The sequence below is a fragment of the Pteropus medius genome, unplaced genomic scaffold (assembly GCF_902729225.1).
Source record: "Pteropus medius unplaced genomic scaffold, Ma_sr-lr_union100, whole genome shotgun sequence".
NCBI classification, from domain to species: Eukaryota; Metazoa; Chordata; class Mammalia; order Chiroptera; family Pteropodidae; genus Pteropus; species Pteropus medius.
This window is the reverse complement of record NW_024356336.1, coordinates 4,366,825-4,393,671: the sequence shown is the minus strand read 5'-3', so window position 1 is coordinate 4,393,671 and position 26,847 is coordinate 4,366,825. Positions and strand designations below refer to the sequence as shown.

General features: G+C 37.7%; 1 protein-coding gene across 1 annotated transcript in view; it reads left to right on the top strand.

The window, feature by feature from the left end:
• TTC28 (tetratricopeptide repeat domain 28) overlaps nt 1-26,847 on the top strand; it is a 630,275-nt gene that overhangs the window by 454,719 nt on the left and 148,709 nt on the right. The window contains 1 exon segment of the mRNA XM_039861871.1: nt 77-584. Coding sequence (XP_039717805.1) covers nt 77-584 — 508 coding nt within the window.

Here is a 26,847-nt window from a genome sequence, read left to right as displayed (position 1 = left end):
AATCTTTGTAACATTTTAGCTGCTGAAACAAAACAAAGTCATTTTTTGATTTGCCTTCATTTTTCTTTTTCTCCAGGCAGCTTCATCAGCCCTGAGCAGTCTGGGCCATGTATACACAGCCATTGGAGACTACCCCAATGCACTGGCCAGTCACAAGCAGTGTGTTCTTCTTGCCAAGCAATCCAAAGATGAGCTTTCTGAAGCCCGAGAACTCGGCAATATGGGAGCTGTGTATATTGCCATGGGTGACTTTGAGAATGCTGTGCAGTGTCATGAGCAGCATCTGAAGATAGCCAAGGACCTGGGCAATAAGCGAGAAGAAGCCCGGGCCTACAGCAACCTGGGCAGTGCCTATCACTACAGGAGGAACTTTGATAAGGCCATGTCTTATCACAACTACGTGCTGGAACTGGCACAGGAGTTGATGGAGAAGGCCATTGAGATGCGGGCCTATGCTGGCCTGGGCCATGCTGCCCGGTGCATGCAGGATTTGGAGAGGGCCAAACAGTACCACGAGCAGCAGCTGGGCATTGCTGAGGATCTCAAGGACCGGGCTGCAGAGGGGCGAGCGTCCTCCAATCTGGGTAAGGACAGGATTGCTTGCAAGGTTCAGGGTCAATGCCATCGGCTAGGAATAGCCAGAGTAGCCCATTGTCTTTTACAGAAATGTGTGTATTTATATTCAAAAGAATCTCCTCATTGTGTGTGTTGTGTATTTCCTTGGAGCCTGCCTGCTGTAAATCACATGATCTTTCCTGTCATCACAGTGCTCTAAGGATTAGAACTCTGAAATGCTGGAAAAACAAAACACCCCAACCTTTTAATCTGTCTCAAGAGAAGAGCGACCAGATTTATCTAATTAGAGAGAAGGGGAATAAAATGAGGATATAAAGCTGTTTGGTTTAACTGAAAGAGAAGCCGCTAGTAAGTCATCAATCAAGGAATTTTGAGAGGATTTTTGTTTAAAGGGATTTCTTTATTTGGTGACTTTAACTCCACAGGAAAGGCATTTTTTCCTCAAAAGTATATATATTCACAAATGATACTGATAAATTTAGTATAAATGCAAAAAATCAGTTTTTGAAAGATCTATTTAAATAAGATTTTCAGTCACTGTTTTGATAGTACTTGGTTACAATTAAGACATTTATACATTTGGGGGAATTTATATGTAATAGTAAGAAACAATGAGTACTGGTAACTGGCTACTTTTTAGAGGATATTATCTTGTCTCTGTACTCAAACAGATGTGGATTCATAATGTATGTAAGGAACAGATATGTTTGGAAGTATAAGCTGAACTTATTCCTGTCCCTGGAGCCCCATGGTTTGTTCTGTGTCCACAGGGACTCAGAGTGGGGAGAGGACAGGGAAAAGGTAACCTTGTTGATATTAGTTTATGCTTATCAGATATTAGCAGTGGCAGAATGTAAAAATCAGCCCATTTTCTTATGTGACCTACAAAACCAAGGTACCTCATCTCCGTATAATTTTAGCACTACTCTCTTCCCCGATCTCTGCTTATTGTAACCGTATATTTTGTGAATATGTTTGATAGGATAAGTCTGGCAGATTCATGGAGATGACTCTGAAGATGGTATTGAGATAAAAGAAGTCTAGAGAGTCTGTAAGAACCATAGAGATGAGCTCCTGGCATTATATATTCACTCAAGAGATTATATATTTATCGATTCATTACTAGAATAGTTACTTTAAGGGATAGAGAAGTTAAAAAAGAAAAGGGTTGCCCTCAAAGAGCTTATAATTTAGTTGGGAGAGTAAGAGTAATACATAAGATAACAATGGCCTCCCTGAAAGACAGTGTTAAGGATGGATGTTGTAGTGCTGAGAAATTCCTGGAAAGGAGACCCCGAGGGCTCAGAATAGCCTAGAAAGCTTCTTGGGGGAGATTGGACTCAGGTGGACCTTGAAGAACAAGTGAGATTTGGCCAGTATGGAATGGCATTGATGGTGAAGAATATGTGAAAGAAGGTATGAGACACAATAACTAGGTTGGCATATCTGAAAGATGGTAACATGATTAGCTTTCAGGAATGTGCTAGAGAGCGGTAGAAGATTCGTATGAAAACTAGGCAAGGGCTATGCTCCTGAAGGTTTTGAAATGTAGGAGTAAGATGTTCGACTAGATATTTAAGGAGGACAACTCAAGCAGTAGAACGTAAGATAGACCAGAAGGCTTGGAACCTGGAGTTCAGACGGTTGTACATATTGGACTGTTCAGATTTTTTTATCATCTTGTATCAGTTTTGGTAAGTTGTATTTTCCAAAGACTTTGTTCATTTCGTCTAAGTTGTTGAATTTATTGGCATAAAGTTGTAAATAATTTTTTCTTATTTTCCTTTTAATGCTTATAGGATACATAGTGATATACCCTCTTTTCATTTCTGTTATCGGTAGTTTGTGTTTTATACCTGTACCACCCCCCTTTTCCTGTTGCAGGCTATATTTTTGCTGGATATAGAATTCTAGGTTTATAGATGTTTTTTTTTCTTTCTTTCAGCAATTTAAGGTAGCATTTCTTTTTTTTCAGCCCTCATTGTTTCTGATAGAAGTCAATAGGATTAATACTCTGTATCACATGTGCTCATTTTTTCTGGACTGCTTTCAAGATTTCCTCTAACATTGGTTTTCAGCCGTTTACCTATGATATGCCTAAATGGCTGTGTGGTGTGTGTGTGTGTGTGTGTGTGTGTGTGTGTGCTTTCCCTCTGGTTCTTTGAGCTTTTGAATCTACAAATATATATCTTCCCTCAAATTTTTACCTTTTATTTTTTCAAATATTTCTTCTTGCTCATTCCTTTTCTCCTCTATTTATGAGACTCTGCATTATTTTAGACCTTTTGATATTATCCTATATATTACTGAGGCTCTGTTTATTTTTTTTTTAATTTTTAATTTTAATTTTTCAAATAATTTTTTGTTTTTCAATTATAGCTGGGATGCAATATTGTATTCATTTCAGGTGTACAATATAGTGATTAGAAATTAACATAACTTAAGAAGTGATTACCCTGATTAATCTAGTACCTATCTGACACCATACACAGTTATTACAATATTACTGACTATATTACCTATACTATAATTTACATCCCCTATTATATAACTACCAATTTGTACTTCTTAATCCCTTCTCCTTTTCACACCCACACCCACCCTCTCATTTGGCAACCATAAAATGTTCTTTGTATCTATGAGATTGTATCTGTTTTGTTTGTTTATTTTGTTCTTTAGATTCTATATGTAGGTTAAATCATATGGCATGTATCTTTCTCTGTGACTTACTCCACTCAGCTCAATTCCCTCATGGTCCACCCATGTTGTTGCAGATGGCAAGATTTCTTTTTTCTTTTTCTTTCTTACTTTTCTTTTTCTTTTTCTTTTCTTTTCTTTTCTTTTCTTTTCTTTTCTTTTCTTTCTTTCTTTCTTTCTTGCTGAGTAATATTTTATCGTATATATGTGCCACCTCTTTTTTATCCATTTATCTATAGATGGACACCCAGGATGCCTTCATATCGTGGCTACCGTAAACAATGCTAAAATGAACATATGAATTCACATGTCCCTTTGAAGTAGTGTTTTGGATTTGTTCAGATAAATACCCAGAAGTGAGATTATTGGGTCCTTTTATGTCTCTTGTTATAGCTTTCATTTTACAGTCTATTTTGTCTGGCATAAATATTGGTACCCCAGCTTTTTTTGTTTGTTTCTATTTTCATGAAATAGCTTTTTCTATTTCTTTACTTTCAGTCTGTGTCTTTCGAGCTGAAGTGAGTCTCTTGTAGGCAGTATACGTGTGTTTTGTTTTCTTATTCATTCAGCCACTCTATAGGTCTTTTGATTGAAGCATTTAATCCATTTATTTTTAAAGTAATTGTTGATAGGTATGTAGTTGTTGCCATTTTATTACTTATATTTTTGATTGTTTCTTCTTTTCCTCCTCCTCTTTTTCCTCCCCTTCTTCCTTCTCCTTCTGCCTACTCCTCCCTCTCCCCTTCACCCCTCCTCAAAGCCCCTTTAACATTTCTTAAAATACTGGTTTGGTGTTGATGAACTCCTTTAGCTTTTTCTTGTCTGAAGCTCTTTATCTGTGTTTTGATTCTAAATCATAGCTTTTCCAGGTAGAGTAATCTTGATTGTAGGTCCTTGCTTTCTAGCACTTTGAATAATTTATGCTAATCCCTCTGGCTTGCAAAGTTTCTGTTGAGAAATCAGCTGATAGTCTTATGGGATCTCTTTTAGGTAAGCGCTTTTTCAGATAGCCTACATTATTTTTAATGACTCCTTTCCATTTTATTGCCATTTGTTAAGTGTGGGAGTTATGTTTTGTTCCTTGATTATTTTTGTTCTTTGCTCGTATATCTCCCTTTATCATTTTTACCACCATCCCTTCAACTACTGCTTCAATGTGCATTGTTTCTAAATCTATATTCACAAGCTCTGGCCTCCTGCCTGAGTATCATTTTTGCATTTCCAACTTCCTATTGGATACCCCAGTGCTGATCTGTCAAAATTGGTGAGTCTAAACATGAAATATCTTTTTCCTAAATTAACTGCTTCTCCTAGATATCCTAATTCCTTTGATGATAGCCCCACCCCTCTATCCATCTGTATTAATTTTCTGTTGCTGCTGTGACGATTGCTACAAACTTAGTGGCTTAAAACAATACACATTTATTCTCTTACAGTTTTGGAGGTCAGGAGTCTGAAATTAATTTAACGGGCTAAAGTCAGGATGTCAACAAGGCTGTTTCTTCTGCAGGTTCTAGGAGAGAATCAGCTTCTAATGGCCACCTGTATTCTTTGGCTTGTGACCTCTACATCCATCTTTAAAGTAAATCACTCCAGTCTCTGCTTCTGTCATCACTTTGATTTCTCTTCTTCTCTGACTCCTCTTGCATCCCTCTTATAAAAACTGTTGTCATTATGTTAGGCTCACTTGAATAATCCAGGATGAACTCCTCATCTCAAAATCCTTAACTTAATCACACATGTAAAGTGTCTTTTGCCATGTAAAGTAACATTCACAGGTTCCAAGAATTAGGATGCTGACATGTTTGGGGTTGGGGACATTGTTCAATTTATCATAACGTCCTGACTTAAAAATCTAAAGTCATCATTGATTTCTTCTCTTTTTTTCCCACTCAACTCCCAGTCTAACAGTTGTCAAATAAGTGTTCTCATAAAGGTTCTTTTCTTTCATTGTCTCTTCTTAATTCCCAGTCTTTTGCATTAACCTGCTGGTTGAACTTTCCTCACAACCATCCTACCCTCTCATGTCTCCTCCGTTCCACACATCAGTAATTTGACTGACCTTTTTAAAGCTGTACTCCAGGCAGTAGTTGCTGCACATGGCATACCACACATGGTCGGAGTCCTCACCTTCAAACCTGTCATCATTTAATTCTATTGCTCCTTTGTACATACTCTTTATGAAAACTGGACTTTTCCATATTCCTTAATCTCACAACATTGGCTATGCTTTCTTGCTTTGATATATTTCCTCAAGCTATTTCTTCCACTTAGAACTTCTGTGTCCCTATTTTGCTTGTCTAAAGTTTCCCTATCTGTACATTACTCTACTTAAAGCCTCTTTCGATAACAAAATAAGTTCTTTACCTTGTCTGAACTCTAGTAACACTTTAAAAAATCCTCTTATTTATTTATATTTAATCATAAATTATGGTTGTTTGTATGCTTGTATAATTACCACTACTAGATTAAAATCATTAGAATTATGATCAATATTCTACTCTATAATCTCTGTATCACTGAGTATAACCCCTTACACATAGTGGGTACTCAATAAATGTTTGTATGGTTAGATTGAATGAGTCAAAACTTACAGCAAGATATTGTGCCCAGATGATTGGAACAATAGTAGTACCTTTGGAAAGAAAAAGGAAAACTGGGAGGAGGAACTAATTTGGGGAAGCGTGTGATAAGTTTGATTTTGTACACGCGCAATACGTATTTCTCTCACTTAATGTAATATGAACAAATAGAACTGGAAACAAGTATTAAGATGGCATCGTCCTAATGACATCTGTGATATAGGGAAGGAAAAGTAGCCAGCGAGACTGAGTTAGGATCACAGATAGTAAAGGGGATCCAAGTGGAACTCAGAAGAGAGTTTCAGGGTATGGAGTGCATATTACTTATATCAAAGAAGCCAAGGAGAATGAGATTTGGGTCACTAAGAAGGTTTTGTGACAATAGGAGCTTCTTGTGCACATCTGAGGGGGAAGTGGATAGAATTTGTGGAAATGTAGAAAAAGAGAAGGTGGAGATGATAAGAAATCTTTGTCCTTTAGTGGTCAGCATGTCCTAATATTTATTTATCTACCTTTTATTTGCTTTTAAATAAAACAAGTAGAGATGATCCAGACTCTTCAGAATAGGCTAGCTATCTTCTAAGCATGTCTTGTGAAAATGTTAATGTAAATTTTGGCGTGGAAAATGTCCATCTTTTTCTTTTATGCTCAAATCAACTATAGTTAGTTGCATGACATTATTTCTATATCCTCTGGTTTTTTGGTGGCCTTCTTTAAGGCTCTAATTAAGGCAATTAGAAGTCAAACCTTAGTTATACTGGAGTAAAGCCTCAAAGTCCTCTCACCGTGTTCATCACAAATCTTTTCATGCACCGGGGAGCCAGGTAGAAATGCCTCCCATCTTACTTGGACATAAACTGCAATTAGGAAAGTGAGAGGGGAGACAATTAGAAGGATGGCTAGTGTCATTTCTCTCCTCCCCTCCCCTTTCCTTTCTTTCCTCTTTTTTCTCTCTCTCATTCTTTTTTTCTCTCTCTGTCCCTTTCTTCTCTCTCTCTCCCTCCCTTCGTTCCTTCCTCCCTCCCTCCCTCCCTCCTTTCTTCCATCCCTCTCTGTCTCTCTCTGTCTCTGTCTCTCTGTCTCTCTCTCTGTCTCTCTCTCTGTCTCTGTCTCTCTCTCTCTCTCTCTCTCTTTCTTTCTTTCTTTCTTTCTTGTTCCTCCCTTTCTTTTTCCTCCCTCTTCCAGGGTGATTTATTTCTCTCTCTAGTTGTAGTGCTTCTGTTCATCTAGAACCACAGGCGACTCTGCTTGCTGTTTGCTCCATGTTTCCTTCTCAACTTCGGTGTGGTCGCAAGAAGGATGAGCAAAGCTTTTCAGTTTTTACATGTTGGGTCCTCTTTAGGTGGAGAGTAGCTTAGCTTAACAGAAAGAAATGTCTATAATAATTGTAGGTAGTAATTAATTTACACTCATTGGGTGTGGTTTTTTGGAAATCTTTAGTCTGATTAATGGGGCCATATTCAAAATAACCGCTCAAGATGTCAAAGAGTCTATGAGACCTCACATAGAAATTCTTGATATAGCAATGTAATTCCATTATATTTGTGTTTTAGAGTGCTTGTTTGTTTTTCTAAGAGCCCTGTGAAGTAAACTATTATTCCTTTTCACAGATGAAGATCCAGAGAGTGATAAACATTTGTGACTCGTCCAAGGTTATAGAGTAATAGGCAGAGTCAGGGCTAGACTTCAGGTCTGTGATTCCATGTCCACAGACCTTCCATGATGGAACATTCTCACTAGAATGGTGGTTTCCACTGGGAGCCATGCTAGGATTACCTGGCCTAGGGATAAAAGCCAAAGATGCTTCTTCTTCTGCACGTACCCACCCCACCCCCTTCTTCTCCCACCCCCTAACCAGGCACAGGAAGATGTAAAAAAGGAAGCACCACTACAAGGGGTTATAGGCCACCTTGAAGCAGTGGCCCCTGCTTGTGCCTAGGTATAAGATAGTAAGCGTTCCTAGAGAAGTATAGGCACCATCAGGATGGAATGGCCCTTGCTTCTTTTCTAGAGAATCTGTTGTCTATTGATTACTTGAAGTGAGCTAGATACATGATTTCATTAAAAATCTATGTAGTAGGCACAGGAGTAAAGGTACTGGCCTAAATTCAGTTTATAAACATCGGAGGCAAGATCCAATTCCAGGTCTGCAGATGCTCTCTTCTACCACAGCCCACGGGCCCCCTCTGAGCCCTGCAGGTTTATAGAATAGTTAGTTCTGCTTGAGAAGCATAGACAAGACTACAGAGATTGTCAAAGTCAAATAATGTCCATTATATAGGAAGCCAAACCACACATCCCTGCTTTTCATTCAGAGCAGTTCTTATTAAGGGTTATGAAAAGGGAAAATGTAAATACAAAAAAATAATGTGTCCCAGAGCCTGAAACAGATTTTTCTAGACATCTAAAAGAAAGTGACAAGAATGTGCTTTCCCTGTTTGAAAGGAGAAATGAGAAATAGAGAACATCAAACAAAGCAGGAGATTTTTCTGATCAAGTACCAGAGGACCTGCAGAAGATGATTCAGACCCTCATTAAGGTTATGACATGCACATCCTGTGCTGTGGCTTACACCTATCAGTGCCTAATACATATTAATAATATTTATTCTCTCCTTTAGGTCAAGATTTGTTACCCTGCTTGTCTAGACATTGCTATTTAAAAGGAGCTGTGATTTGCTTACAGATATGACGCGTCTGTAAACATGTGAGCAGGAACAGACGGGGCAGTAAATCTTGGTCAGAGCTGCACTTTGGACTTGCAGGAGAGGCTGCAAAACTGTTGTTGGAATAATGAAGTGGATGCTTACTGCCAGGTCCCAGAGTTCTGTCTCCAGCAGGCAGAGTCTAGCAGTAAATTAGCTTATGTTTCAGCTTGGCAGTTGGCACTTGGTTCATTTGTAGATGCTAATTGTAATCTGATGTTATCAGCAGCAGGTAATTGAAATGGGCTTGATGAATTACTTAATTTCCTTTAATAGCTGAGTCTTCAAGAACTGAATAAAGAAGATAAGGTGATCAGGAGGAAAATACAACAGCTCTATCTTTCTAATTAGTGCTTGGAGATTTTTTTCATCTTTACACAAATGATTATGAACATGTGAGGCTGAATAAGTTTATGAGTCAAATGCCCCCATGGGGGCATTTCCCATTAGGCGTCCCAGTTCTGAGCATTGATAACACTTCTGTTAGGACTTCAGAAAGGAACACTTGAGTGATCACTTTGGAGAGCATCGATTTTTGAACACAACTTTGTTTTCCCAGTCTTAGGTGTGCACTGCCTTCTGGGAGTACTGCCACTTTGGCACTCACCTTACCTTTAGCCTCTCTTTTGTGGCTATTTTCTGTGAGCAGTGCTGCCTGGCACCATGCAGTGAGCAGGGGAGCCTTGCAATGATGTTAGTCATTGGCTCCTGCCACCCACACCTGCTTGTACCTAAGTCTTTCCATCTGTAGCAGCTCCTGGGTAGCCCTTTGCTTTGCCAGCAATGGTGGATACAGATGTGACCCTGGGTCCTACCATCTGTGCTGGACACTGCGTACTGGATCTATGCCAAGTGACAACAATGAGCTTTGGGCTCTTTCTTCTGGAATCATTTGGCTCTGCTTTTAGTATCATATTTGTTCTTAAGGAATCCATCTGTTGTGGATGACTTTGGAGAAATTTACTTTTGACTGATTTTTTGAGACAATCAAAATAGCAGAAAATGTAGAGCATTAGAATTGGGTCTCTTAGATAGACATTTGGAGGAGATATAGCAAGTGATTTTTCAGATCACCCCTATGGTTCTCCATTATAGTGAGTTCTGTTTAAAAAGAGCTTATTCTTAGAGGTGAAGGTTCCAGATCTCTAAGCCACCAACATGATTGGGGCGGTAAATGCCTTTTATGGTGAATGTATTGCAGGGATTCTGGTAATATTCTACTTCTTTATCTGAGTGGGAGTTACTTCCTTGTGCTCACTTTGTGAAAATTTGTTGAATTGTATGCTTAAGATTTTATGCCTTTCTGACTCTATGTTATACTTTAATTAAAGGTTTACTTTTGAAAATGCATTGTACTCTAGGGCAGAGTAAAGTTGGAATGATATGCCTTTCTTGATCCCATCTATGTCCACGGCTTTCACCACCATAAATGAACTCCCCAAACCCAGACCTCATTCTAACTGAGAAATCAGTCTACTCCTGCTTCCTTGACACCTCCATCTGCCCCAAATAGACCTCGCTCCAAGTCTGATTTCATGTTGCGTATTCTCTGTTTCTGTGAATGACAGCACAATTTCAGTGTTCAACCTAAAAATCTCAAAATTATCTTAGGATCCCTGCCTCCTTCCCTTACAGCCCAGAGCTAGTTGGTCAAAAGTCCTGAGAATGCTGCCTCTCCCAGCATACTCTAATGTATCTGCAGGGCTGTGTTTTCAGCCTCCCACCACTTCTTGCTTTGGGCATCACAATGGTTCCCTCTATACTGGTCACCTAGCTTCTCCTTCAGTTCATTTTCTATATTGCTTCCATGGTAACCCTCTCAAAACCCCAACTGCTCAGTCTTATCATTTCTATTTTTAAAACCCTGCTGTGGTTCCCCATTACCTTCAGGATAAAGTCCCAAATCCTCGGCCTGGTGTGAAGTAAAGAACCTGCATATAAAATCTGCCTCCCATTCCTGACACAGAGCTCCTAAAATCCCTATAACTTTCTAAGTGATAAGGGCACTTGGGGCATCTTTTGTTCTGATGAGGAAACTCTAGATGGACTCCTGGATGGCTCCTGGATGATGGCCAGTCACCGGAAAGACCAAGCCATGATTAGAAGCTTGGAATTCTCTCTGACATACACATACACCCATCCTCCAGAGAGGGGAAAAAGGCTAGAGCTGGAGTTAATAACTGATCATGCCTCATGAGGAGGCCCCCATAAAATCCCAGTAGTAGGAGTTTGGAGAGTGTCCAGGTTGGTGAATATATTTATGTACTGGGAGAGGGACATACCCCAATTTTACTGGTACAGAAGCTCCTGCACTCAAGGATTCTTCCATAGCTCACCCTATGTATTTCTTCATCTGGCTGTTTATCTGTATTCTTTATCATCCTTTAGTAAACTGGAAAATGTTAGTGTTTCCCTGAGTTCTGTGAGCTGCTCTAGCAAATTAATTGAACCTAAGGCGGAGGTTGTGGGAACCTCCAGTTGGTCAGAAGCACAGGTGATAACCTGAGCTTGCAACTGGTGTCTAAAGTGGAGGTGCGGTGAGGGCAGTCTTGTGGGTAGGACTGAGCTCTTACCTGTGAGATCTGATGCTATCACTCAGTAGATAGTATTATAACTAAGTTGAATTGTAGGACACCCAGTTGGTGCTGGAGACTTGATTGTTGTTGGAGGGGAAAATACCCTCACACATTTGGTGACCAGGAGTATCAGAAGTGAAGTGTTCTTTGTTAATAGTAATGGAGACTCACAGGAGAGAAACAGTGGGGAAGAACCTGGTTTTTCCTTACATAGGAAGGTAAAAACTGAGTTTTTCTGTTTACACCTGGCATATTTATTTTCCAACAACCTGCAACCTTCAAAAGTACTTATTGAGAACCTACTATGTGCCAGAAACTGTGCAAGTGGCTGTTTGGTCGATAAAGCAGGCATTTTAAGTGCTTGAAAGAAAAGTATGTAGCGATTTCAGAAAGTATTACATGGGATGTCAGAAAATTCCTCTCTGAAGAACTGGCCCCAGTTCATTTTACTAATATAATTTTCTGTTCTTCTCACCCCTCGCACTCACTGTTCTCCAAACCTCTGAGCTATTGTACTTCTCCATGGCTTTCCTCATGCTACTTCTGCCCTGAATACCTTTTTCCTGCTGTCAAGTCTGTGAAGTCTTTCTTACTTATTCTTTTATATTTCAATCAAATGTCTCATTACTCTCTAGCCTTCCTCTCAGGCTCTTCTAGGAAATTTAGTGTTCATCTGTATTCCCCTAACATTTTTATACATAGTACGTATTAAGTATTATAATTATTTACTAACTAGACCATAAATATCAAGAATGGTCAGGCCATGTGTCTTAGCATTTCTGTGGCTTTATTACCTTAGTTGCTAATGTCTGGTCCACAGTAGATATACTATATGTATCCTGAATAGATGAGGGATGAGAGCCAAGCACTATGGAAAATGCCAGAAACTAATAGCTGGAGTCTAATGTTCAATTACTTACTTATTTCTTTCATGTTTGCTGTTTTCATCCATTTGTGCCATACTACTTTCTTTAAGTTCAAATATCATTCCTGCTGCTTCTGATTCCATAGCCCAGGGAGACTAATTCTGGGGAACAATGGCAGTTTCTGTAGATTTATGTTTTTCAAATTCTCGTTGGTGTAAATGATCTATAAAACTCTTTACTACTGTAAAAATCTCAATTTTTTTTATTTTCCATAGAAAGACAATGTATATAGAAGCTGAAACTTGATTCTTAAAGCCTTTGAAATGAACTAAAAATATAATCAGCTTGAGAAATAGTTAAACCAGCAGGTGGTGATTAGGTTTTATGATAATCATTTTAGTTTTACTCCTTATTGATAGCAAGAATACTAAATTGAGCAGGTTTTTCTCCTTCTTTTACATAATCCTTTGCCCTGAAGCTAAATGAGACTGATTAGCTGGCCGAGTAAAAATATATTAACCTTTTTGGATCTTTATCCAAGTAGTTTACAAAGCATGGTTAAAATGAGGCCCTCTGTGCAGGTTTGAAGAACCCTAATATTTATTACTTTTGGACAAGAAAATCACTAGGGTATCACACTGTTTCTTCTTTTAAGTACATGAACTTAATAGTCTATTCTCTGCATTTAACATCTAGCCTTGGGAAACTGATGCTAGCTTCACTTTTTGGGTATTCAAATAACAGATTCTGGTAGAGAATATACGAAAAGGCCTTTGTGATCTTTCTAACACACCTTTGAAGTGGCATGGAAGTCACAATAGTAAGAAAAAGAATGACAGTTACGGAATGCCTCCAGGGCGCTAACACTATACTTGGTGAAGCTTCTTTTGCAGTGCTTCTTTAGTTCATCTAAAATTTCAGAAAGTTAAGGTTTATTATTCCCATTTAGAATTGAAAAACTTAAAGAACAGAGAGGTTGAGTTGTCAAAGGTCCCACAGCAAGTATGTAACAAAGCTATCTGAACTGAAAATTGATGCTTTTTATACTATGTCATATTGCTTCTTTAAAGAGAATATCTAAAATTGGGAAAGAGCTAAATCTCTAGCGTTTTTAAATGACAAGGACAATTTGACATTGTAACTGGAATTTGAGTTTTTTGGCCCACAGCTTCTTTTCATTCTTTTACTTATTCCCATTTCATACTGGGCACACATAAGCACACCTCCAAACTGAATGCAGGGCAGAAGTGTGACTGCTCATATACTACAACTTGAACTCTCCCCTCTTTTCCAACATGAAATCCACAAAAGGCTCAAGTGTTTAAGACTCTTCAGCATAATTAGCAATTTCAAGGTACCTTCAAAAAGTAGCTTTCATCAAGAACCATTTCAGCATGTTGTTCCAGAAATTTTCCTTAAGGCTTTCTCTGACATAGCATAAAATGCATTTGTTGAATTGGGTTATAACTGGAATGCAACTTTTAGTTAGTATTGCTGACTCAGCCTGTCCCCACTTGACTTTCAAACAGCTTTGTTAGCTTCTGAATACAGGCTCTCATTTTTCAACAGATTTCAGAAAGTGGTCCTTTCTGTCCTCCTTCGAAGAGTTAAGTTACTCTGGGAAGTGAATGCTTTCATTTTCTGGTAAAAATTGCATTGGTGCCATTTAAAATGTTTCCAAGAACAATTAAAAAGTGAAGTAAATGCTTTGTTGTTATGTGTCCAATGTACTTGTAAAGGAAGCCCTCATCAGAACAGCCTTAGTGTCAAAAAGTAAGAGATTTTTATTCTTGAGCCATATTGTCAGAGTTGGCCACTTACTTGAAACAACAGCAATTCTGTAATTGTGTTTTCCTGATTTAAATGGAAGGTCCCATCAAATCTATTATCTAATACCAAATAAGACAAAGACAGCTTATAACATGACCCAGCTGTTAGAATGCTCTGGAGGGAGATATAATATGCTCTGTGACTCAGTAAGCAGAAGGTAATGAACTAAAAGTTATCAAGCCCTTCACAACAAGGAGATCTGGAGTTTAACCAGAAATTTCAGACTGTCAACCTTAACAAAACAGATGGTATTCTCCAGCTCATAGCACCATCCGGCGAGCTGGCATGTCTGCCTTGACAACTCCTGGTACTTCTTAAATGCCTGATGGAGAAAGACATTCTCTTTGTCATCAGTGAAGAACTCGTGCTACTCTGTGTGTGACAAAGGGAAATAAGAAGTACTTCTGTGCTAAATCTTTTATTGAACACTTTTTGATCTTTTTGCCCTCAGGGCTGTGGTATCTTGCATAAGAATCCTGTTGGACGCTTTCCCTCCCGCCCCCCCCATCTCCTGGTACCATAGAAACCACTCAGCTCTTGTGCTGATTTCTCTCCATTTTGATTACTAAGAAGCCCCATTCACAAATGGATGGCTTGTCTTCACCACCAGTGTTACGGGTTTTTACAATGTTATATAGCTAAGATGACTGTATTATATAATTTATCACTAGGACAGTTTCAGATACCACCAAGATATAGGATATAGAGTCACCCTACATCTAGCATACATGTGAAGATCCTGGCTGCTAGAGTCAGATGGCCTGGCTTTAGATCCCAGCTATGCCACTTACTGGCTTTGTGACCTTGGACAAGGTGCTTAATTGTTCTCTGCCTTAGTTTTTTTCATCTGTGAAATGAGCATAATGATAGCACCCACCTCACAAGGTGACTGAGAGGATTGAGTGAATTATGTGTAAAACCCTTAGAATAATGTCTGGTACATAATAAACACTCATAAATGTTTTAATCATTATCATCATCATAGTTTTATAGCATGTGTGGGAAGAACCATTTTTTAACACAAAATTAAATGCTAAAAGAAAGGTGAACATGTTATTGAAATACTTAACATTTGTTGTGCTTCAAAATATTCTGATCCATTTAAAGTGGTTATCAGGGGCCAGCAGTACATGTTGTTATTTGGTCACTTCATCTTTGTTTCTAGCTTTATTGAGATATAATTGAGATATAACATTGTATAAGTTTAAAGGGTACAATGTGATTATGCAATATACCTATATAATGTGAAATGCTTTACCAAGATAAGGTTAGTTAATACATCCTTCACCTCACATAATTACCATTTTGTGTTGTTGTTATGGTGAGATCATTAAAATCCTACTCTCATAGCAAGTTTCAAATGTACAATACAGTATTGTTAACTATAGCACCATGCTGTATATTATATTAGGTCCCTTGCACATATTCATCTAATAACTGAAAGTTTATACCTTTTGACCAACATCTCTTCATTTCTCCCACCCCGCAGCCCCTGGCAGTCACCCTTATATTCTCTGTTTCTATGAGTTTGATATTTTTAGACTCCATATACAAGTGAAAGTATACAATATTTATCTTTCTCTGTGTGACATTTCACTTAGAGTAATGCCCTCAAGGGCCATCCGTGTTGTCACAAATGGCAAGAAGAATTTTCTTCTTTTTCATGGCTGAATACCTTTCGTGTGTGTGTGTGTGTGTGTGTGTGTGTGATATTTTATCTGTTTATCCACTAGTGGACACTTCGGTTGTTTCCATGACTTGGCTATTGTTAATGAAGCTACAATAAACATAGGAGTGCAGCTATCTCTTTGAGATAGTGATTTCATCTTTTTCAGATATATATCCAGAAGTGGGATTGTTGGATCATATGGTAGTTCAACTGAATTATTTAAGAGAATGCCATACTGTTTTTCATAATGGCTGCACCAATTTACATTCCCATAAGGAGTGCACCAGGATTCCCCTTTTCTCCACATCCTTGTCAGCATTTGTTATCTCTTGTCTTTTTTGATGATAGCCATTTTAATAGGTGTGAGATGGTATCTCATTGTGGTTTTGATTTGCAGTTCCCTGATGATTAGTGATGTTGAACACTTTTTTATATGCTTGTTAGCCATTTGTATGTCTTTGGGAAAATGTCTATTCAAGTCCTCTGCCTATTTTTTAAATGAATTAGGTTGTTTCCTTGCTATTGAGTTGTATGAGTTCCTTCTATATTTTGGATATTTACCTCTTATCAAATATATGCTTTGCAAATGTTTTCTCTCATTCCGTAGATTGCCTTTTCATTTTATTGACTGTTTCTTTTGCTGTGTAGAAACTTTTTAGGTTGATGTAATACCATTTGTTGACTTTTGCTTTCGTCGTTTTTGCTTTAGATGTCATATCCAAAAAAAAAAAATGGTTGCCAAGACTGATGTCAAGGAGTTTTTTCCCTATGTTTTCTTCTAGGAGTTTTGTGGTTTCAGACCTTACAATTAAATCCTTAAGCCAGTTCTACTTATTTTTGTGAGTAGTATAAGTAGAGGTCCAATTTTATTCTTTTGCATATGGATATCCAGTTTTCCCAACACCATTTATTGAAGAGATTATCCTTTCCCCATTGAGTATCCTTGGCTCCCTTGTCAAATATTAGTTTACCATATGTGTGTGGGTTTATTTCTGGGCTCTAGATTTTTTCCCATTGGTTTATGTGTCTGTTAATATGCCAGTACCATACTGTTTTGATTCCTATCGCTTTATAATATAGTTAGAAATCAGAAAGTGTGATGCCTCCAGCTGTATTCTTTCTTAAGATTGCTTTGGCTATTTAGTTTTTGTGTATGTGTGTGTGTGTGTGTGATTCCATATGAATTTTAGCATGTTAAAAAATTTCTATGAAACATGCCATTTGAATTTTGATAGAGATGACATTTACTCTATAGATTGTTTTGAATGATATGGACATTTTTAACAATATTAATTCTTCCAACCCATGAACACATGATATCTTTTATTTTTTTTGTATTCTTCAATTTCTTTCATCAGTGGCTTATAGTTTCCAGTATATAGATCTTTCATGTTTCTGGTTAAAATTATTCCTAAGAAGTTTATACTTTGGGTGGTATTGTAAATGTGATTGTTTTCTTTATTTCTTTTTCAGATAGTTCGTTGTGTATAAAACTGCAACTGATTTCGTATGTTGAATTTGTATCCTGAAACATTACTGAATTACTTTATTAGGTCTCAAAATTTTTTTGGCGAAGTTTTTTGGATTTTCTGTATACAAGATTATATCATCAACAAAGAGACAATTTTATTTATTCCTCTCTAATTTGATATCTTTTTTTTTTTCTTGCCTAATCACTCTTGCTAGGACTTCCAATACTACGTTGAATAGGAGTGATGAGAGTGGGCACCTTTGTCTTGTTCCTGATCTCAAAGGGGAAGCTTTCAACCTTTCACCATTGATATGTTATCTGTAGGCTTGTCAGATAAGTAGGTAGGTAGGTAGGTAGATGATAGCTAGCTAGCTAGCCAACTAGCTAGATAGATAGATAGCACGTGTGTGCACAAGAGAGATATAATTTTAAAAAGTCATATATATAACTGTTGTTATGTTGAGGTATGTTCTTTCTATGCCTGCTTTCTTGGGAGTTTTTATTACGAAAGATGTTGAATTTTGTTAACTCCTGTTTCTGCATCTGCTGAGATGATTATATGATTTTGTCTTTTATTTTATTAATGTGATGTATCACATTTAACAATTTGCACATGTTGCAACATCTTTGTACCCCAGAAATACATCTAACTTGATCATGGTGTATGATCCTTTTAACGTACTGTTGGATTTGGTTTGCTAGTATTTGTTGAGAATTTTTGCCTCTTTGTTTATTGGGAATATTAGCCTGTAGTTTTCTTTTCTTGTAGTGCCCTTATTTGGCTTTGTTATTAGGGTAATACTGACCACTGACAAAATGAGTTTGAGAGTGTTTCCTCTTCTTTGTTTTTGGAAGACTTTGAGACTTGGCATTAATTCTTCTTTAAATGTGTGATAGAATTCACCCATGAAGCCATCAAGTTCTGGGCTTTTCTTTATTGGGAGTTTTTTTTTTTTTAATTATGATATTTCTTTCCTGACTTGTTAATTTTTTGTTCATATTTTCTATTTCTTCATGATTCAGTCTTGGTAGATTGTAAGTGTCCAGAAATTTTTCCATTTCTTCTAAGTTGTCTAGTTTGTTGGAATACAATTATTCAGAGTAGCTTCTTATGATCCTTTGTATTTATGTGGTATCAACTATGATGTCTTTTTATTTAGATTTTTTTTTATCTGAGCCCTTTCCTTTTTTTTCTTGATCAATCTAGCTTAAAGGTGTCAGTTTTCCTTACTTTTTTAAAAATCCAACTCTTAGTTTCACTGACTTTTTCTATTGTTTTTCTGTTTTCTTTTTTTCTCCCTCCTTAATTCCCTGTCCCCCGTCCCCCACTTCCACTCCTGACCAACAGATGTTGCCATCTCTCTTTTTAAGAACTGGATCTCTGAAGGTGGAGTTTCTCCTCCCATGTGCTCATGGCATGCATCCAGGGCCTGGCTCACGCGAGTCTGGCATCCTAGTGTACCCAGGGGCCCGGCGCACCCGAGGTATGGTCCGTGGCTCCACCTGGGGCATGAACCCAGGACCTTCTGCGTGTAAAGCAGATGTGCTAACCACTACACTATGGAGCCACCCTGTTTTTCTATTTTCTATTTCATTTATTTCTCCTCTGATCTTTGTTATCTCCATCCTACTGTTAACTTTGGGCTTAGTTCGTTCTTCTTTTTTTCAGTTCCTCAAGGTATAAAGTTAGGTTCTTTATTTGAGATCTTTATTTTTTTGTAATGTAGGTGCTTATCACTATAAACTTCCCTCTTAGAATTGCATTTGCAGCATTCCATAGGTTTTGGTATGTTGTGTTTGCATTTTCATTTGTTTCAAGATTTTTTTTTAATTTCCCTTTTGCTTTCTTTGACCAGTTGGTTGTTCAAGAGTGATTTGTTTAATTTCCACATATTTGTGAATTTTCAGTTTCCCTTCTGTTATTCATTCCTAATTTCATACCATTGTGCTCAGAAAAGATACTTGGTGTAATTTCAGTCTTTTAAAATTTGCTAAAACTTGTTTTATGACTTAACATGTGATCTATTCTGGAGAATGTTCAATGTTCACTTGAAAAGAATGTGTATGCTCCTGCTGTTGGGTAGAATATTCTATATATATGTCTATAAAGTTAATTTTGTCTAAAATTTTATTTAAGTCCAGTAGTCTGGATGATGCATCCATTGTTGAAAGTGGGGTATTGAAAGTTTCCTACTTGTATGGTATTGTTGTCTATTACTTTCTTCAGATCTGTTAGAATTAGCTTAATACATTTAAGTGCTCACATGTTGGGAGCATATGTATTTACAGTTGCTATATCCTCTTAATGAATTGACCCCTTTAGCTACTGCTGCTCTCTTTTTGATTTCTGTTTATTTGAACTATTCTGTTTATTTTCCATCCCTTCTCCTTGAGCCTATATGTGTTGTTGAAGCTGAAGTGTCTCTTATAGGCAGCATATGGTTCAGTCTTCTTTTTTTTTATAATTATTCTGTTAGCCATTTGATTGGAGACATTAATTCATTTACATTTTGGTATGTTCTCCCATGGCTGCACAGTCTCCCTCTGGTCGTATGCACAGTAGTACAGGCCAGTGACAGAGGTCAGTCTGGGGATGTGTAGGATCTAGTCTTGAGTGTGTGCATGGTGGTAAGGGTCAGCTTCAGGGGTCTAGGCTGGTATTTTACACTTGCACAGCAACAGAGTCCGAGGCTGGCTTCCTGTGCAGTCCCTGGGCTCCGGCAAGAGAATGGGGAAGTACTCGGGTGGCTGGCATCAGCAAACATGAATACCTATGGGATGGAAACTGATGAAATCTGGTAGTCCACAGTGGCTGTGCTGTCTGTTGGTGTCTTCAGTGATGAAAACACTGGAGTCATATATAGAGCAGGTCTCTGGGAACGTGGACACTGTTACTGTGTGGCTGACACTGATAACCCCTGATTTTCTTCATTGTTCCTAGCCTTCTCTATGTGTCTCAGCTTTGCGGGTCTCTGGGTGAGATGAAACTGAAGCAGATCCTTCATGTGGTGCACCAAAAGGCTTGTAAAGTTGGTTGCTCACTCTGCTCTCTTTTCTCAGTGAAAGAAACTCTTTCTAGCTGGAGAGTTCCCTCTTGGCAGTAAGCAATGCCAAATTGAGGAATGGGATGATGCATTCAAATTGAAACTGTTCTTTATTCTCTTTTTGTGTGTTTATTTTCAAGTTTTTTGTTTCAGTGTTTTGCTGAAATGTCTTAAGTGGACTCCAGAGCTCTCCCAGAGCTGTTCTTATTCATGGATGGCCGTCTAATTATTGACTTTTGTGGGGGACAGAAACTGGGGTCTCTTACTTCTCCACCTTGGTGACATCACTTCTACTTCTGATCTCTTCATCTCTTACTGACAAACTCTGTTATCATTGGCTGCCATGCTTCTGACAAGAAACATGTCAAAGAAAAGAGACCCATAAAAAAATATCCAAAGTAAAACATTGACTAAGGAGAACGCACACCAGATTCTAACTCTGCAACCACTATTCACTGAGTTTTGGAGTAAGGCAATCAGTTTTTAATACCAAGAAAGAAAAACTCAAGCAGGTATGATAAGCTAATAATCAGGGATGGTTCAGGGATGGCTGGACTGGGATTTAGACATTCAAGGGCCCAAAACTGAACCCTGAAACACTTTTTGCAAGTCACTTCCCCATCTTGGGCCTCAGCTGTCTGATACGCAAAAAAAAAAAAAAAAAAAAAAAAAAGAGTGGGGATATAATGTATTTATTCTTTAAAAATATAGTTATTAGGCTCAAAATGAGAATGTGGTCTTTCGGCAGTGGGCAGCTGATGTTGGCCCATGCTGCAGTCTTTCATGGACAACTCTTGGGGCCTGCAAGCCCCACGCAGGTGGAAGCTGGCCTTAATGTGTTCTGTGCCTTTTGCTGAGTGGCCCCAGCCTTAGTACTGGCACCAAATCTAAGTCTATGTTACACTGGTGAACACTACGTGCCCCACCCTGGTGACTCCCTGAGATCCTGCCTCACTCAACTTGCATACTGCCCAAGACTCCCTTAGCCATTGAGCCTTACAGGCAGCCAACAGGCAGCAGCGGGCCTCACGGTACCCTGGGCCTTTTGCAGAACTGCCTCAGGCCCAGGACTGGTGGCAGCCAGCCTCTGTTCTCAGTGTGTCCTCTCCCATGTGCCTCTAGGTTCAGTATAGGTAGCAACCACTGCGATTGCTTTGTAGGTCTGACCAGGTAGCCCCAGGCTTGCCATAGGCATCAACTGACCTTGCTTTGCATAGGAGCCCACCCAGTGGCCAGCTTTGGACCACAACAGAGCGCCACCAGATTAGTCCTACGAGTCTCAAGCCCCAGAGCTCATTGGGGTGAATCCCACTTCATGGAGTCAGCCCCCACACAACAGCTTATATACTGTGGTTGTGGCTAATCCTCATAGCCAGTCAACCTGATGGTCAGTCCCACCCACTGACATGCCAACAGCAATCAAGACTCAGCTACAATAAGAGGACACACATAAAATACACAAGGGAGCACCCAGCTCAGGTGACCAGGGAGACTGTGCCACTGGACCCTATGGAACACCTACCAAGGTGTAGACTGCCAAGACTTGGAGATGTAGCAAATCTACCTAATATATAAAAACAAATGCAGAGACAGCCAAAATGAGGCACCAAAACAAACAAACAAACAAACAAACAAACAAACAAAAACCTCAGAAAGAACAGGAGAAAACTCCAGAAAAAGAACTAAAGAAAATAGAGACAAGCAATCTACCAGATACAGAGTTCGAAACACTGGTTATAAGGAAGCTCAAGGAACTTATTAAGAACTTCAACAGAGGCATAGTAAGCGTAAGAAAGGACATAGAAACTATAAAAAGCAAACCAGTCAGAAATGAAGAATACAACAACTGAAATGAAGAATACATTAGGAGGAATCAATAGTAGATTAGATGAAGCAGAGGATAGAATCAATGATTTGAAAGAAAAGGTAGCGGAAAATGCCCAATTAGAACAGGAAAAAGAAAAAAAAAATTAATGAGAATAGTTTAAGGGGCCTCTAGGACAACATCAAGTGACCAACATTCACTTTGTAGAGGTACCAGAAGGAACAGAGATAGAGAGCAAGGGATTGAAAACCTATTTGAAGAAATGATTTTTGAAAATGTCCCTAACCTAGAGAAGGAAATGGACATACAAGTCTAGGGAGCACAGAGAGTTCCAAACAAGATGAACCCAAAGAGGCTCATACAAATAAACATCATCATTAAAATGCCAGTGGTTAAAGACAAAGAACCTTAAAGGCAGCAAGAGCAGAGCAGTTCATTACCTGCAAGAGAGCTCCCATAAGTGTGTCAGCTGATTTCTCAACAGAAACTTTGCAGGCCAGAAAGGATTGGCATGAAATATTTGAAGCGATGAAAAGCAAGGACCTACAACCAAGATTAATCCACCCAGCAAAGCTATCATTTAAAATTGAAGGCGCAATAAAGAGCTTCTCAGATAAGAAAAAGCAAATGGAGTTTATCACCACCAAACCAGTATTAAAGAAATGTTAAAAGAACTTCTTTAAGAAGAAGGAGGGGGAAAAAAGAATATAAACATAAATAATACAATGGTAATAACTGCATACCTAGCAATAATCACTTTAAATGTAAGTAGATTAAATACTTCAATCAAAAGGCATAGGGTAGTTAAATGGATAAGAAAACAAGAGCCATACATATGCTGTCTATAAGTGACTCAATGCAGATTGAAAGACACGTGTACAGACTGAAAGTAAAGCCATGTAAAAAGATATTTAAAGATAATTGATATGAAAAAAATGTTGGGGTAGCAATACTTAAATAATACAAAATAGACTTTAAAACAAAGCTATTATTAGAGACAAAGGAGGACATTGCATAATGATAAAGGGATTAATCCAACAAGAAGATATAACCCTTGTAAACATTTATGCATCGAACATAGGAGTACCTAAATATATAAAGCAGATATTGACAGACATAAAGAGAGGGATTGACAGTAATATAGTCATAGGAGAGAATTTTAACACCTGTTTGACATTAACGGACAGATCTTCTAGACAGAAAATCAACAAGGAAACAGCGGCCATAAATGACACATTAGACAAGATGGATGTAATTGATATTTTTAGAGCATTTTATCCCCAAACAGCAGAATATATATTCTTTTCATGTGCACATGGAACATTTTCCAAAATAGATCACATGTTAGGACACAAAAAATGTCTCAATAAATTGAAGAAGATTGAAATCATATCAAGAGCCTTCTCTGATCACAGTGGTATGAAACTGTAAATCGATAACAAGGAAAAAAAACTGAAAAATACACAAACACATGGAGGCTAAATAACATGCTACTGAACAATGAATGGATTAACAATGAAATCAAGGAAGAAATCAAAAGATACCTTGAGACAAATGAAAATGAAAACGTAAGATCCAAAATATATAGGGCACAGCAAAAACAATCCTAAGATGGAAATTCATGGCAATATAGACCTACCTCAAACAACAAGAAAAATCTCAAACAATTTAACCTTACACCAAAGGAACTAGAAAAAGAACAGCAAAGTCCAAAGTGAATAGAAGGAAGGAAATAATAAAGATCAGCAGAAATAAACAAAATAGAATCTAATAAAAACAATACAAAAGATCAGTAAAACCAAAAGCTAGTTGAGAAGAGAAACAAAATTGATAAACCTTTAACCAGATTCATCAAGTAAAAAAGAGACCCCAAATAAATAAAATCAGAAATGAAAGAGAAGTGACAACTAACACCACAGAAATACAAAGGATTATAAGAAAACACTGTGAACAATCATGTGCCAACAAATCGGACAATCTGGAAGAAATAGATAAATTCCTAGAAACATACCTTCTTCCAAGAGTGAATCAAAAAGAGAAAATCTGAACAGAACGATTTCTACAAACGAAATCAAATCAGTAATTAAAAAAACTCCCAACAAGCAAAAGTCCTGGACCAGATGGCTTCACAGGTGAATTTTACCAAACATTCAAAGAAAAATTAATATCTGTCCTTCTCAAACTATGCCAAAAACTTCAAGAGAAGGAAAGGCTCCCAAGCTCATTTTATGAGGCCATCATTACCCTGATTCAAAAACCAGACAAAGACACTATAAAAAAGAAAATTGCAGGCTGATATCCCTGATGAACATAGATACAAAAGTCAACAAAATATTAGCAAACTGAATTGAGCAAAACATTAAAAAGATCATACACCATATTCAAGTGGGATTTATTCTTGGGATGCAGGATTGGTTCAATATTCACAAATCAATTAATGTGATATACTATATAAATCAAATAAAAGATAAAAGCATATGATCATATCAATAGATGCAGATAATGTGTTTGACAAAATCTAGCATCGATTTATGATAAAAACTCTCAGCAAAGTGGGAATAGAGGGAACATATCTCAACATAATAAAGGCCATGTGTGACAAATCCACAACTAAAATCATACTCAACAATGAAAAGCTAAAAGCATTTTTCTTAAGATCAGGAACAAGACATGGATGTCCACTTTCACCACTTTTTCCAACATAGTATTGGAAGTCCTAGCCATAGCAATTAGACAAGCAAAAAAAATAAAAGGCATCCAAAGTGGAAAGGAAGAAGTAAAACTGTCATTATTTGCAGATGACATGATAATATATAGAGAGAACCCTAAAGATGCCACCTTTATGGTCAATTTATGGCAAAGGAGGCAAGGATATACAATTGGATAGTCTTTTCAATGGTACTGGGAAAACTGGACAGATACATGCAAAAAATGAAACTAGGCCACCTTCTTACACCATTTACAAGAATAAACTTAAAATGAATAAAAGACTGAAGTGTAAGAACCAAAATTGTAATACTCCTGTAAGAAAACATAGGCAGTAAACTCTCTGACATTTCTCTTAGTAATATTTTTTTCTGGCATATCTCCTCAGGCAAGGGACACAAAAGAAAAAATAAATGGGACTGCATCAAACTAAAAAGTTTTTGCACAGCAAAGTAAACCATCAGCAAAACTAAAAGACAGCCTACTGACTGGGAGAGAAGATATTTGCCAATGATATATAAATAAGGGGTTAATATCCAAAATTTATAAAGAATTCATACAACTCAACATCAAAAAACAAAACAAAACAAAAAAACCTATCCAATTTCAAAATGTTCAAGGACCTGAATATTTTTCCAAAAATCAGATGGCCAGTAGGCATATGAAAAGGTGCTCAATGTCACTGATCATCAGAGACATGTAAATTAAATCTACAATGCAATATCACCTCACACCTGTCAGAATGGTTATCATCAAAAAATCAACAAATAACACATGTTGGAGAGAATGTGGAGAAAGGGAACCCTCTTGCACTGTTGGTAGGATTGCAAATTGGTACAGCCACTATGGATAACAGTATGGAGGTTCCTCAAAAAATAAAAAATGGAACTACCTTATGACCCAGAAATTCCACTTCTGGGTATTTATTTGAAGAAATCCAGAACATTAGTTTGAAAAGATATGTGCACCCCTATTTTCATTGCAACATTATTTATAATAGCTAAGATACTGAAGCAACCTAAGTGCTCATCAATAGACAATTGGATAAAGAAGTGGCACATATATACAATGGAATACTACTTGGCCATAAAAAGAATGAAATCTTACAATTTGTGACAACATGGATGGCCCTAGAGGGTATCATGCTAAGTGATATGAATCAGAGAAAGAAAAGCCATATGATCTCACTTATATGTGGAATCTAAAGAACAAACAAACAAAACAGAAACAGATTCATAGATATAGAGAACAAACTGATGGTTGCCAGATGGGAGAAGATTTGGGGGACTGGGTGATAAAGATGAAGGGATTAACAAGTACACATTGGTAGTTACAAAACAGTCATGGGGATATAAAGTATAGCATAGGGAATATAGGCAATAATATTGTAATAATTATGTATAGTGGGTACTACATAATTGGGGGAATCACTTGGTAAATTATAAATGTCTAACCATTATACTATACACCTGAAACTAATATAATATCGAATATCAACTGTAATTAAAAATTTTTTAAAAATTTAGGAATATGATATGCCTTGGTTAGAATTTTTTGAAAAACAGGGAAAGAGAAGGTGAATGTGAAAATGCTTTGATGACTATTAGGTACTAAACAAATAAGAGTCACATTAATGTGACTCTGCTGAGAACCTAGAAGTTAGTATATGTTTTGTTGTTGTTTAGTTTTTCACCTGTAAGATTTTTCCTGTGGTAGAAGCTTTAAGGAGGGTATTTTCCTGTGAGGCCACAGCAAGTGATGGGCAGAATATGGCTTTGAAGTGAGGTGACTTTGGCTCAGCCCACTTCATAGCTGTGTACCTGTGTGTTACTTAACCTTTCTGATCTTGAGATTTCATCCACACTACCTCCTCTAAGAAGCTTTCTCACATCTACATTGGTGCTTTTCTGTACCCTTGTAGTGCTCTGTGCCTGACCAGTAGTGCTCTTACTGCCCTACATGGTCGGCTTCCCTGTCTTTCTCTGCCTTCAGCCTGCAAGGCCCTGGAGAAGCTGCAGACTCCCCATCTGATGCATTTGTATTCCCAGTGCTTAACTCCCTGTTTGTTAATCTTTGATGCTGCATGAATTGATGAGTAGTGCTTAGCACATAGCAAGCACTCAGTAAATAGTAGTGCTGTTATTATGCTCTGAGAGATTTGTCTCTTTTCAAATGAGCTTACAGATGTCTCCACTCATCTCAATTAGCTGGATGTTAAAATGCAGACTTGGGTAAGGAATGACCATAGCACAGCAATTTTGGCTCTCCAGAAGGTTTTTACCAAAGAAAGACAACTAACTG